Source organism: Salvelinus fontinalis, chromosome 22 (assembly GCF_029448725.1).
Source record: "Salvelinus fontinalis isolate EN_2023a chromosome 22, ASM2944872v1, whole genome shotgun sequence".
Lineage (NCBI taxonomy): Eukaryota > Metazoa > Chordata > Actinopteri > Salmoniformes > Salmonidae > Salvelinus > Salvelinus fontinalis.
In genome coordinates this window covers 3,294,675-3,308,838 of record NC_074686.1, presented here as the reverse complement: position 1 = coordinate 3,308,838, position 14,164 = coordinate 3,294,675, and the positions used below count along the sequence as shown (strand labels likewise).

Below are 14,164 nucleotides of genomic sequence, written 5' to 3'. Positions count from 1 at the left end.
TGCTGATTCTGTTGCAAACCGTTTACTCCAAACAGAAAACGCAAACGCGAGTTTCTATTGGACAAATTCGTTTCGTTCCGTTTTCTCTGTTTGGTTCTTTAAATGGTAAATGTTTCTGTCATGAATACAACGCTGGGTGTATGGTGTTCAGCCAATCAAGTAGCAGCAGTCTGTTGTTTACCCCTGGCTGAAAGCGTGGCACATCATCAGGAAGTACCATTAGCCACTCTTACATGGTGGTGGGAAATGTGTTTCATAAAGAAAGTACCCATATTTTCCGCATTCTCATCAAACTGGTCCATGGAGGATATACGTGTTATACACTAAATAGCCAGCTGCATGCATTCGCTTTGGACCGTACACTTCAACGACACAATATCACCATCTGCCGGCCTTTGGGCCATTAGCTACACTAATATCCTACATCGGTTTTTAGATGCAGTTCTTTGGGATTGGGTAGGCAAATCTGTTGATAGATCTGCTTGCAGAGGCAAAAAAATATACTGATAACGAAAGGGGAACGCCAGATAACCTTTGGAGCGCACAGAAGTCTTGCGCATGGAAGGCAGGGCACTTCCTGTTTTTTCCTCTGATTTTTTTCTTGCTTGCCAGAGAGCGCTTTCTATATTGAGTAATGGGGAAACAGGCATCCATCCACCTAACTAGTAACGTTAGGTCTGCACTTATGGACATTTCCAAATGAATCACAGGAAATATTGAAACTAAGTGGTTTTGTAGTTTAACGATGGACTCGATACGTCAAGCGTGAATAGTGAGACACAACAAGGTGTACTGCTAACTACCTCCACACTAGCTAGTGAACGTAAGCTAGCTAACTTGGTACAATCAGCTACGATTTACTGTTGTGAATGGTGTAACGTTACCTAACTAACGTTTGCGTGCCAGACAGTCAAACAGAGTAACGTTTCTCTTCTCTGAAAAGTATTTCCTCAACCAGGAAAGAGGTGAGTTGAAATCATCATGGTTGTTTCTACCGTTGCCTAGCTAAACTAACCAAATTAGCTAACTAAGTAAGTAAAGCCATAAAACCTGTGAAACCATGCTAATCATTGGAGCTACCAAGCTAGCTCGCATTATATTCTGAATCTGACAGCAGAATCGAGATTTGTTGCATTAGCTAATGAACCATATTATTCTAGCTCAATAACAGTGATTGTGACTTAACATAGAAGTTTTATTCAATTTGTCATCTTACTATTACACTCAGTGTAAGGTGTTTGTTAGGAAATTTCAAAATAAATAGATAGGGTTAGTACTATCAATACCAGATCAATATCGCCATCTGCCGGCCTTTTGGCTAGGTTTAGCAGTATCTTTTCAGCTGCCAGCAGTATCTTATGTCACAGTCAGCGACTGCCAGCAGAGGTTAGAAACGGAAGTCTCATCAGCCTGTTAACGGCTATTTCGTCCTATTGAGACACATCTCTCCTCCACTCCCATCCTCCCGTGGTCTCTTCCTCAGTGTCTGCCATCATTCCTCGGTTATATTAATTACTGTTTGGAGGCATCCAATCAGCAGGTCGTCCTTCATCCCTATAAATCATGTAATAAACTGATGTCTCATTCAGCGGTATAGCACTCATACAGTGTAGTGCTCACACTCCAGTCTTCTGTAAATGGTCCATTGAAGTCATCTGTTAGACATTATATGCCGTTATGTTTATTAATGGTTGAGTATCAGTTAAATTCTGAAACGTAGGCTAAATGTGATTGGGAGTTCCATAGGGCGGCGAACAATTGGCCCGTCGTCGTTAGGGTTTGGCCGGGGTAGGCCCTCATTGTAAATAAGAATTTGTTCTTATTAACTGACTTGCCTAGTTAAAAAAAAAAAAAAAAAACTATTGCTGTCTCGAACGGCAGAATGGAAGTTTTGTAAAAGGACTTTCTGTTGTAAGACAAAGATGATAATAAAATCAGTTCATTCAGAATAACAGCAGCATGTCATTCAGTGAATGAGTAGTTTATACACTCCCCCTTCCAGTCAACCACAAAAGAGCATTGATTTAGCAGATAATAGCTCATCGACGCTTGCTTGGAAGTGTTTTTCTTGACAGTGCTTTGGCTTATGTGTACAAATGCCATAGCAGCTATAGTGACTTCATTATGTAGCATCGTCCTTGGTAACAGATTGTGTCACTGGATTTATGAAGCATTAAGAGGTGATATAGTGCAACGTTCCTGACTTATTGGGTTTCTATGAAACAGTATTTATGATGTTGTACGAGATGCTGTTAGCTTTGGTCACTCTATGGGAGTGACGCTCAGTCATCTCTCAACATTGATTCACCTATGGGTTGTTCCACCTCAAAAAGCACAAGAAAGAGGATTTCAACACCCACGGGGTGATTCTCAGAAACCAGTTAACCATAGCAAATTGAATTTGCAGTAGCAAATTGAATTATCAAACCATTATGCATCTGCAACAATGATCTATCATTCTGAATACTAAGATGCCTAGTTTATGGCACAGTGTCTCATTTGAAATACATTTGAAAGACTTGAGAAATTACTTTTTCAAAAAAATTGGATTTCTTTTTATGCTTAAGTCCACTTTTGACGTTTGATAATACATGCACATAATTACAGTACTTATGCTAAAATAAGGGGTATTTTAGTCAATTGCATTAAGATCAGATGTTGTGTTAAGCAAATAATTTGAGATTAACAAGTGACACAGTTTGATGATGTATTGGGTTACTGAATCTCTAATAGAGCTCAGTACAGTTTGATGATGTATTGGGTTACTGAATCTCTAGAGCTCAGTACAGTTTGATAATGTATTGGGTTACTGAATCTCTGATAGAGCTCAGTACAGATTGATAATGTATTGGGTTACTGAGTCTCTAATAGAGCTCAGTACAGTTTGATAATGTATTGGGTTACTGAATCTCTAATAGAGCTCAGTACAGTTTGATAATGTATTGGGTTACTGAGTCTCTAATAGAGCTCAGTACAGTTTGATGATGTGTTGGGTTACTGAATCTCTAATAGAGCTCAGTACAGTTTGATGATGTATTGGGTTACTGAATCTCTGATAGAGCTCAGTACAGTTTGATGACGTATTGGGTTACTGAATCTCTAATAGAACTCAGTACAGTTTGATGATGTATTGGGTTACTGAATCTCTAATAGAGCTCAGTACAGTTTGATGACGTATTGGGTTACTGAATCTCTGATAGAGCTCTGTACAGTTTGATGTGTTGGGTTACTGAATCTCTGATAGAGCTCAGTACAGTTTAATGGCAAACTGAAACACTCATTACCAAAACTTGCTTATCATTACCGTAATGCACCAATATTTAGGAAATAATAATTTCCCCCTGTTCAGAGAAATGAGTCATTAAAGTTGTTAGGTTTATGTCCCATCCTGCGTCCTGATATTACCTGGTTCTGACCACTAGATGGTGCTCTTCCATCTAGTGGTCAGAACCTAGTAATATCAGGATGTAGGATGGGACATAAACCTAACAACTTCAATGACTAATTTCTTTGAACAGGGCGGGGGGAAAACATAACCAAATTCACTGAGAACACATTACATAGGATGAAGAAACAATATTCCAATACGCAGCTCCATACTACTTGTCAGACATAGATAACTGATACTGTATACTCTTTGGGGTGGGATTGGGAGGGGGGGGGGCTTTTGACTTTATTTGGATTCCTCATGTCGTACTCATTGTTAGAAAATGTTTTTGGTCTAAATCAGATGTTAGGTACTATATTTATTGAATGTTATATGAATCCTATAAGTTAAAATGGCCAATTTGGGGGCAATCAATCTACTTAATTTCTCAGATCATTATATTTCAGTAAAATAATGTTGCAGGAATGCTAATCTTACATGTTTCTAACTACAGAAACGACTTCAGAACAATCTGAGAATGGTGGGTGTCATGGCTTGCTGGGATGACATGGAACGAGATATTAGCATTCCACTTCCTTTGTCTGAAGCAAGTTTTACCAGAAATAACTCAAACTGAATGCATTTGATGGGATAACAGCAAAGGCCTTTCAATTGTTGGCTGTTTGACCAAACAAATGATATGCATCATGGTTTTATGATGAACTAGGCAAACGCAAACGTTCCACACCTGCGCTTATCGAATCCATAGAGGGATCCTTTCATTCTGGCTATTAGCTACGCCCAATTTGCAGGATGGGAGTGTTGTAGTTTGTGTGCGTGTGCGTTTGCGTGTGTGTGTGTGTGTGTGTGTGTGTGTGTGTGTGTGTGTGTGTGTGTGTGTGTGTGTGAGAGAGAGAGTGACACACTGACCCGGTGAATTAGCGAGATGCCGTTACTGCTATGCTAACACATTCAGGCCAGGCGATCAGCAGCAGATGGTAATGTCTGGGCTGAGTGGGGAAAGTGATAGCCATGGCCAGGCCCACTAACACAGCAGGTGGGCTCTAAGCCTGTTGTGTATTGGCAGACTGTCCAGAGTCTGACATGTATGTTGGAGACAACCAGAGAATGGGGGAGGGCACTGTGTAGTCTTGTGCATAGTTATGTGTTTATCTCAGGTTGACTTACTCACTGGCCTATATCCCTGGCTGTTAGGGATGCTTGAATAGTGGGCTTTTACAAACAGGATATGAAAACAGTTCTGGCAGGAATGTCAGTTGGACCAGGGTTCCCCTCAAAGCCGACAGGCTAAAGCTCAATTAAGGTCGTATGGCTAATCGTAAAAGTGAGATTGAGTAGGCCACATCAGTGGATGTAATTCTGACGTCTTGTAGGCCAGATTTCAGAGGGGGGAGTTTTTCCCTAGCCACTGTGCTTCTACATCTGCACTGCTGGCTCTTTGGGGATTTATGTTGGGTATCTGTATAAGCACCTTGTAGCAACTGCTTTTGTAAAAAAAATGGCTTTATAAAATACATTTTGATTGATAAATACATTTGAAAAGGCAGTGAATAACTCAGCTTTTGTGAACTCGTTTTTTTCTTCATATTGTTCGACGTATATGGCTACATTTAGTAGCCTGACATTCTGTTTCTACTGAACGTGGGCCAAAACGGACCACAGAGACATTTTGACCAGGTTAATTGACTTGCTCAGACTAAGAGGAACTTCACTCTCATGCGCCGTCTCCTCTCCTCTCACTCCCTTTGTCCGTTACGGTCTGTTTGCACAGATGATTGAATAGCATGTCAACGGTGCTACGTCGCCACAGTTCAGATGGGTTTAGATGATGCAACACACCGGTCTCTAGCCTTTTGAGTCAAACGTTTGTTTTCAGTCTACAACACCACGTTCCAACAAATAACAGAAACGAGACCACATTCCAACAATGGTGTCTGTACAGTCAATGCAACATTGACACTTCACTTCCTGTATACACCTGTAGTTTCTCATTTACCACCTCTATATATTTACACTACGACAACCTCGCATTCCAACACCATTAGAAAATGCATTGCGACATTGGCACATCAGACATCACTTCGTTGACACCTACATCTGTAGCCTATTCCTAACCGTCCAAATCCTTCTCCCAGCAGCATGCGGCGAGATCTGCATCCGTTCTAGAATGAAGAAGAGCCCGGCGCACCGTTGCAGGGACATCGAGAGGCAAGCCGGTTACCTGCAGCCGGAGCACTGCGCCCCTCCTCCGACCCGCCCCCGCTCCGACGCCATGTGGTTCATCCGCGACTGCTGCGGCATCGTGTGCGGCGTCGTCACCTGGGGCCTGGTGTTCTACGCCGAGTTCGTGGTGCTCTTCGTCATGCTGCTGCCCGCCAAGAACCTGCTCTATAGTCTAATCAACGGGGCACTGTTCAGTACCCTCGCCTTCCTCGCCCTGGCTTCGCACGCCCGGGCCATGTGCACAGACCCGGTTAGTCTGGCTGGCTTTGTCTGTCTGTCTCCCCCCCCCCCCCCCCCCCAAAGTATGCACTTGTTTACTTTCCTTCACTGATTTGAAAGGGAATGACTGGAATAAAAAAATATGATGGATATTCTTACTAGCCCATGCCTCTACCAATCCAATGCTTTTTAGATTTGTGGGCAGTGGTGAACGAGTACACACTTCAGGAGAAAGGAGATATTATTGGGACGCACCCAGTGAGTCAGTGAATGGACTCTCAGGCTAAACTGTCAAATGCAGTGCTTTCAGTCTAGAAATAAGTTGTCTTCACTAGAAAACCTGTTTGTAGAGAACTCGTTCAAAACTGTGTGTATTGTTTTCAGATCTGAATAAATACCCCTGTCCTAACCCGTGCCTCTCTCCCAGGGTGCGGTGCCTAAAGGGAACGCGACCAAGGAGTTTATCGAGAGCCTGCAGCTCAAGCCCGGTCAGGTGGTCTACAAATGTCCCAAGTGCTGCAGTATAAAGCCCGACAGAGCTCACCACTGCAGGTACAGTACAGCACTGCTGAAGTCTAGTCTGTCCCGTTCCACTTATTTTCTTCCAATGTTCTCTCCTGCCAATGTCGTTTAGCCTCAGCCTTGCTGCATTACTTATACCCACCGGTACTTACTGGATGGCTAAGGAGTTGTTCCCCGGACTTTGAAGTGTTTGAACCTAGTTTTAAGGGGACGAAAATGGCTAAAACAAAAAAGGGATTAGTTGAAGTAGGAATTGGGGAAAAAAGTACATAGCAACAAAAAAATGTGAATTGATGTGACCATATAGTATAAATGTCACGACACCATACTGTAACACTTGTTCCACCTTCAGAGAATACCATGGTATCAGAACACCTCTATTAAAGCATATTGCGGCTCCATTATGGCAGATAATTGATGATGTGTCAGGGCCTAGTTGAGTGACTCCCCTGTGTGATGGGAGAGTACAGTTCCGCAGGTTATTCCCATCTCTCACCTCCACCAGTGTCAACATGTTGTTTGTCCCAAATGTAACCCTATATAGTGCACCATTATAGGGAATAGAGTGCCATTTGGGGCGCAGACAGTGTGCACTGTGCAGCTAAAGGTGGCTAGAAGGAGTGGAGGACCTCTCCACTCACTCTGCTGTGTCGGTGTGCGTGTGTTTTAATTGCCGGATTTAATTAGCGAGGCGTTGTGGCTGGTCTTCATGCCTCCAGAAGGAGCAGCTTGTGTAGGTCACGGGTTTGGCTCATATTTCCAGGCCTCTTCTCTATGTGGCTGTACCGTGCTGTCATGTCCTTGTGTGTGCCCCTCGCAGTGTGTGTAAACGCTGTATCAAGAAGATGGACCACCATTGCCCATGGGTAAACAACTGCATAGGAGAGAAGAACCAGAAATTCTTTGTGCTTTTCACAGTGAGTGTTTTTGGCCTCGAGCTACTCCGCTATTACTCAAGCATACATTCGCCACAAGCTGTTGTCGACTCCCTCACGTGAGATGTTGCTACTCGTCTCAGCAATCATACCTGACAGTTAATGCTGACTAATGTCCTCCTACAGACCTGCAAAACTCGCCCACATTCATCAATACAACACATTATTCCATTATGGATGTTACGAACCCCTTTGGCCCTGCAGACTAGGGGGGGATGGAAACGAGACCCGTCACTTATCTCATACAAATCATAAGTGAAAAGGAACAGTGAGAACTAAAAACAGACAACCCAAATCTACCGTCAAACACTTGTGGTTTAAACACACGGTGAAGGGGGGGGAGGGGCTGAGCTGGACCCAAGGAAATAAATAATAAATATCCCAAAAAAACCTAAGCTAGTCTTACCTGCCTCAAGCACAGCTAGCTAACTAACCAATAAAATACAGTGGGTGGTCCGCCCAGTTCTAACTAGGGTTCTTAGATAATGTTTTCCTACGGCTAATGTATGCCCATGGGCGACTTGTCTTGGTATCCCCTTTTTCCACCAACAAACAAACAGTCATACACCATTACAATACATACTCCCATAATAACGGACAAATGTGACATGTAGGTGCGAAAACAGAAGAGAGAACTCAATCCGGAGGGAGAGACAGACAGAGAGAGAGAGTGTTTGGGGAAAACAACTGACTGGGGGTTTTTAAACCAAGGGAAAGGGGATGTGATTGGGTAAGGGAAAAGGAGCAGGTGTGTCTTCTGATTGGCAACTGATGAGTGACACCTGTGACTAGGGCAGAAGGAGAGAAAACGAATACACACAGGATACCTGTATCCGTAACAATGTACAAAATCTTGACAGAATTATGATAAATACTTTTTCAAAATAAGAGTACTGCATGGTTAACTGATATAATGTTACTACTGTGTTAGCTGATGCGATGTAATATTTGTCTCCCTTTCAGATGTACATTTCACTGATATCCCTCCATGCCCTGGTCATGGTTGCCTTCCATTTTATCTTCTGCTTTGAGTCCGACTGGACGAGTGAGTACCATGCTGTTCAGCTATGTTAGCATTCTCTGTCAAATCCACCATACTGTTTTTAACTTTGCGTGGTTATTCCGCAACAGAGAAACACATTTCATGGATTTGGTGTCGTGGTTTCCATTTGCAATGATTTATTTCCACTACTTCATAAGTATCATGTTGTTTTCCTTCCCAGTACCCTGATTGTTCTCCTTTCACATCCTTTGACTCTCTCTTTGTTAAAGCATGACTTAATTGGTCAATGACACATACAGGATATCAACCTTTGTCTCTCCTTTCCTGCCCCCTAAGATAATACTTACCTGATGAGAAGGAATCCAGCACCCCTCTCCTCAGCTTCCAGACTATCAGTGCCCCCCAGTTTAAACCTCTTATCTCCTCTCCCCTCCTTTCTCCTCTCCCCTCCCCTCGGCCCTCCCCAGAGTGCAGTACATTCTCTCCTCCTGCGACCGTCATCCTCCTCATCTTCCTCTGCTTTGAGGGACTCCTCTTCCTCATTTTCACCTCAGTGATGTTTGGGTCGCAGGTCCATTCCATCTGTACCGATGAGACGGTAAGTGAACTGAACACGCCACCAAGCATCCCTTTGTTCCCATTTACCCCTCCACTCAATGCTCCTCTCTTCCCTCTTAACCATCGCTGCTCAGCAGGGGTTGATTCCGTTTGAACATTTAGGAAGTCAACTGGAATTCCAATTCCATTTTTTTTGTCGTAGAAAAGCGGTGAGGACAATTGGAATTAGAATTCCAGTTTGCTTCCTGAATTGAAATGGAATTGGCCCCAACCATGCTGCTCAGTTACTAGATCCAGATTGCACATAGCTTTATTCAGGTTCTTGATGGAACCGTCCCCAAGATGTATAAGTAGCCAGGATTATTTTGAGACACATGGTCTCCTGCTGATGTTTTGCCTGTCGGATCTTATTTACAGGGCATAGAGCAGTTGAAAAAGGAGGAGAGAAGATGGGTTAGACGGACAAAGTGGATGAACATGAGGGTGGTATTTGGCCATCCGTTCTCCATAGCCTGGCTAAGTCCCTTTGCAACCCCTGACCACGGGAAGGCAGACTATTACCAGTACGTTGTCTGAGAAGAAGACGCCAAGCTCCAGCACCCATGCTACCAGCCTGTCTTTCAGGGTGCGGACTGACGATGCGTACTGTTCCCGTGGCCTGACTTCACTGAGCATTAACTCTTGACACTTCTTCTCCTTTTCTGTTTTTGATCATTTTAAATTTCAGGGTCTTCTTTGTGAAAAAAAATCTTTACCTGCCTGTTTTTAATACTTGCCACTTATTTTGGTTTCTTTCTTTGCCTGGTGCTGATCTTGATATCTGTATGAAGAATACGTTATTTTCCCTTCTGTTCACAATCACAGCCAAGCCCTGCAAAACCATCAACTGTAAAATGAGTCTCTGCTTTTCTCACGTTTACCATTTTAAAGAAAGCCTTTGCTGATGTAACCTAGCCAGAGACCGAATCGGACGTGGCTATAAACGGGATAGAAAGGGTAGACGCTCTTAAACCCCCGACGTACAGTATTTCCTGTATTTGGTCATGTCCTGTTTGAGGACTAGGCCTAAACAAAGCAAACGCACGAGCTGAATCCAGATTGGCTTTTCAGTGGACGAAAACGATCAGTTCCAATAGGCCTATTTTATCTTCCCGACGTTGCAGTACCTCAGCCTTTCCGTAATGTATCCTTTATGGTATAAGCGATAGCCTTGTTGCCAGTGACACGCTGTTGATGTACTACTGACCCACAAGGCATTACATTTGCTGTTTAGAACAGCCAAATCTGTTGCTGCAAGTTGCAGATTCTTTGCCTTTATAGGCGATGCGCCCTCTAAGCTGCGCGCATGCCCGCAGGACTGCCGCGCAGAAGAAATGCCATGCCGCACAGACTCGAGAGATTGAACTTCACCGAGTTCACCCCATTAGTTTGCACTACGTAGATCAACGATTTTTTTCTGTGATCGAATCAACATTATAAACTGGGATGTTGGAGCCCTGAATGCTGATTAGCTGACAGCTATATCAGACTGTATACCACGGGTATGGCAAAACATGTATTTTTACTGCTCTAATTAAGTTGGTAAACAGTTTATAATAGCGGTAAGGCACCGCTGGGGTTTGTGGTATATGGCCAATATACCACAGCTAAGGGTTGTATCCAGGCACTATGCGTCGTGCAGAAGAACAGCCCTTAGCCGTGGTATATTGGCCATATAGCACACCTCGGGTCTTATTGCTTAATTATATCAGCCCCTTTAAGCTGTTTGTTAAAAACTAGTCGGGTAAAAAGCGTGTGTGTCTTAATTAAAGGGGCAGTGTTGTATTTTGAGACAGGCTTGAATATGGAAATGAGCCAGTAGGCAGAAGGGTTGCCTACGCTGTCTAATTCTCTGACTGGTAATAATAATGAATTATTTGTAAAGTGGTTTCTTGCATCATACAATGCAATGTACATATTTGGCCCATGGTGTTACAGACCAAGTAAAAAGTCATTACTTAATGTCAAGCCCTTCATAATGTAAAAATGTTTAAAGGTATCATGCAATGTAGGCCTGCATCGAACACCACATACAGACTACTGTAGGCTATATCATAGAAATCAAAAGCTATTTCTATCTGAAAATGTTATGGGATTTGCTCCATTGGTTTTGTTGGTAGGACTACATTATGCTCAAATAGCCACAATAGCCTATTGGCTAGTGTCTAAAACTGTAAGGGTTCCACCTCAGTATTCACTGTAATCGCGTGCTGGAACTTGCATAAAATTCTCACAATGTTCAGGTTTCCGCTCACAACACCTAAATTTTGCTCAGTCCCCCGCCCAAAATGTTTGCTTATAGGACAGTACACCATGGACAATGGCAGTTGGGTAAAGATATTTTTGTAGCTCTGTAACCTTAAGTTTCAGTTGAATAGGGTATCTGCTTCCTCTCACGGGCTGTCAGTCATGTGCAGGATGGGTCCCCCTCCAAAGGTCGTGACAGGATGAGATTGGGAACAACAATGGATTGAAAGTAGCGGCTGGGGACAGTGGTTGAGGGTTGTCTGTTGTAGCATGCTGTCTTACTGGCTGGTGTATGTGACAACTGTTTCTATAGAAAAAGTACTGTGATGCCCTCTGACATTTTCATTTGATCACTGAATAACTACGAAACTGGTAAATCAAATGTACATATTATTTCTACTTTTTTGGGAACAGAAGCATGCAGCTAAGTGTAATTCGTATCAAAACCAGGCTATCGGCTTGACATTGTGGTTAGGAATCTGGCACAGCTGAGCTCTGCAGGGACAAACATTGGTGATGACATTTAGGCCAGTGAAACGTGCACTGAATCTTGAAAGAACATTGTGGACAATGCTAACTAGTTCACACACTATGAAAAGCCACAGACCGGTCTCCTAAGAGACCGTGTGGATTGGCTCAAGGCAATTGGTCACCAGTTGCAAAACAAACAAGCTTCATTCAAAGCAGATACTTCAGTGAAAATGCCTTTTGTCTGTGAGAAAACGATCACACAATCAATCTGTGTGTTCAGAAGCCTTACTATAGAAAGAGTATGGGCTGTTGGTGATGAACAGAATGGCTATGGCTACATCCCAAATGGGGCTCTATTCCCACAGGGCTCTAGTCAAAAGTAGTGTACTGTGTAGGGAATAGAGTGCCATTTGGGCCACAGACTAACTCATGTAGAATATTTTTGGTGCCATAGGAATCTCTGAACTCTTTCACCCTCCCCGCATATCATTTGGTACAGCTGATGGTGGAATGTACCATTGAGGCCACAGGGGAACTTTCAGAAACATTTGACCTTTTATGAAAATGCATTTTTACCGACTGTCAAAGCCATGCTGAATGAACACCATGGTTATGTATTCATCAAACAAAAATGTTTATCTTTTAATTGAGAATGCAGAGTGCATTTGCACGGCATGGGTGTCATTTGAAATGTGTATGGACCGCATTTTATAGATTTAAAAAAAAAATGTATTATGATGAATAAAATCAACTTTGAAGTCACTAAAGCAGCATGACACTATCATGACAGTCACCTTTCCTGTTTGTTTTTATTTTTACCCCTTTTTCTTCCCAATTGGTAGGTAGTCTGGTCCCATCGCTGCTACTCCCGTACTAATTCCCTGACTCCCGTACTATATTTTTACTACTTTACATTTACATTTAAGTCATTTAGCAGACGCTCTTATCCAGAGCGACTTACAAATTGGTGCATTCACCTTATGACATCCAGTGGAACAGCCACTTTACAATAGTGCATCTAAATCTTTTAAGGGGGGGGGGGGGGTCAGAAGGATTGCTTTATCCTATCCTAGGTATTCCTTGAAGAGGTGGGGTTTCAGGTGTCTCCGGAAGGTGGTGATTGACTCCGCTGTCCTGGCGTCGTGAGGGAGTTTGTTCCACCATTGGGGTGCCAGAGCAGCGAACAGTTTTGACTGGGCTGAGCGGGAACTGTACTTCCTCAGTGGTAGGGAGGCGAGCAGGCCAGAGGTGGATGAACGCAGTGCCCTTGTTTGGGTGTAGGGCCTGATCAGAGCCTGGAGGTACTGAGGTGCCGTTCCCCTCACAGCTCCGTAGGCAAGCACCATGGTCTTGTAGCGGATGCGAGCTTCAACTGGAAGCCAGTGGAGAGAGCGGAGGAGCGGGCTGACGTGAGAGAACTTGGGAAGGTTGAACACCAGACGGGCTGCGGCGTTCTGGATGAGTTGTAGGGGTTTAATGGCACAGGCAGGGAGCCCAGCCAACAGCGAGTTGCAGTAATCCAGACGGGAGATGACAAGTGCCTGGATTAGGACCTGCGCCACTTCCTGTGTGAGGCAGGGTCGTACTCTGCGGATGTTGTAGAGCATGAACCTACAGGAACGGGCCACCGCCTTGATGTTAGTTGAGAACGACAGGGTGTTGTCCAGGATCACGCCAAGGTTCTTAGCGCTCTGGGAGGAGGACACAATGGAGTTGTCAACCGTGATGGCGAGATCATGGAACGGGCAGTCCTTCCCCGGGAGGAAGAGCAGCTCCGTCTTGCCGAGGTTCAGCTTGAGGTGGTGATCCGTCATCCACACTGATATGTCTGCCAGACATGCAGAGATGCGATTCGCCACCTGGTCATCAGAAGGGGGAAAGGAGAAGATTAATTGTGTGTCGTCTGCATAGCAATGATAGGAGAGACCATGTGAGGTTATGACAGAGCCAAGTGACTTGGTGTATAGCGAGAATAGGAGAGGGCCTAGAACAGAGCCCTGGGGGACACCAGTGGTGAGAGCGCGTGGTGAGGAGACAGATTCTCGCCACGCCACCTGGTAGGAGCGACCTGTCAGGTAGGACGCAATCCAAGCGTGGGCCGCGCCGGAGATGCCCAACTCGGAGAGGGTGGAGAGGAGGATCTGATGGTTCACAGTATCGAAGGTAGCCGATAGGTCTAGAAGGATGAGAGCAGAGGAGAGAGAGTTAGCTTTAGCAGTGCGGAGCGCCTCCGTGATACAGAGAAGAGCAGTCTCAGTTGAGTGACTAGTCTTGAAACCTGACTGATTTGGATCAAGAAGGTCATTCTGAGAGAGATAGCAGGAGAGCTGGCCAAGGACGGCACGTTTGAGAGAAAAGAAAGAAGGGATACTGGTCTGTAGTTGTTGACATCAGAGGGATCGAGTGTAGGTTTTTTCAGAAGGGGTGCAACTCTCGCTCTCTTGAAGACGGAAGGGACGTAGCCAGCGGTCAAGGATGAGTTGATGAGCGAGGTGAGGTAAGGGAGAAGGTCTCCGGAAATGGTCTGGAGAAGAGAGGAGGGGATAGGGTCAAGCGGGC

The 14,164-nt window shown here is 44.2% G+C and overlaps 1 protein-coding gene across 2 annotated transcripts; it reads left to right on the top strand.

The window, feature by feature from the left end:
• Positions 1 to 349: 349 nt before the first annotated feature.
• Positions 350 to 12,398, top strand: LOC129819554 (palmitoyltransferase ZDHHC3-like). Of its 2 annotated transcripts, none has more exons than XM_055875906.1 (7): positions 350 to 965; positions 5,527 to 5,861; positions 6,258 to 6,382; positions 7,173 to 7,269; positions 8,251 to 8,332; positions 8,758 to 8,888; positions 9,266 to 12,398. In XM_055875906.1, the coding sequence occupies exons 2-7, from the start codon at positions 5,556 to 5,558 to the stop codon at positions 9,422 to 9,424; spliced, it is 900 nt and encodes a 299-aa protein (XP_055731881.1). In that variant the 5' UTR covers positions 350 to 965; positions 5,527 to 5,555; the 3' UTR covers positions 9,425 to 12,398. The 2 variants fall into 2 exon arrangements, with proteins under 2 accessions (XP_055731881.1, XP_055731880.1); XM_055875905.1 differs by having other exon boundaries at positions 5,524 to 5,861.
• Positions 12,399 to 14,164: the final 1,766 nt, after the last annotated feature.

Coding starts and splice junctions, on each gene's coding strand:
- LOC129819554 (XM_055875906.1), top strand. CDS start 5,556: ATGAAGAAGAGCCCGGCGCACCGTTGCAGGGACATCGAGAGGCAAGCC. Junction 5,862..6,257: donor GGGCCATGTGCACAGACCCG/GTTAGTCTGGCT, acceptor CCTCTCTCCCAG/GGTGCGGTGCCTAAAGGGAA. Junction 8,333..8,757: donor CTTTGAGTCCGACTGGACGA/GTGAGTACCATG, acceptor GGCCCTCCCCAG/AGTGCAGTACATTCTCTCCT.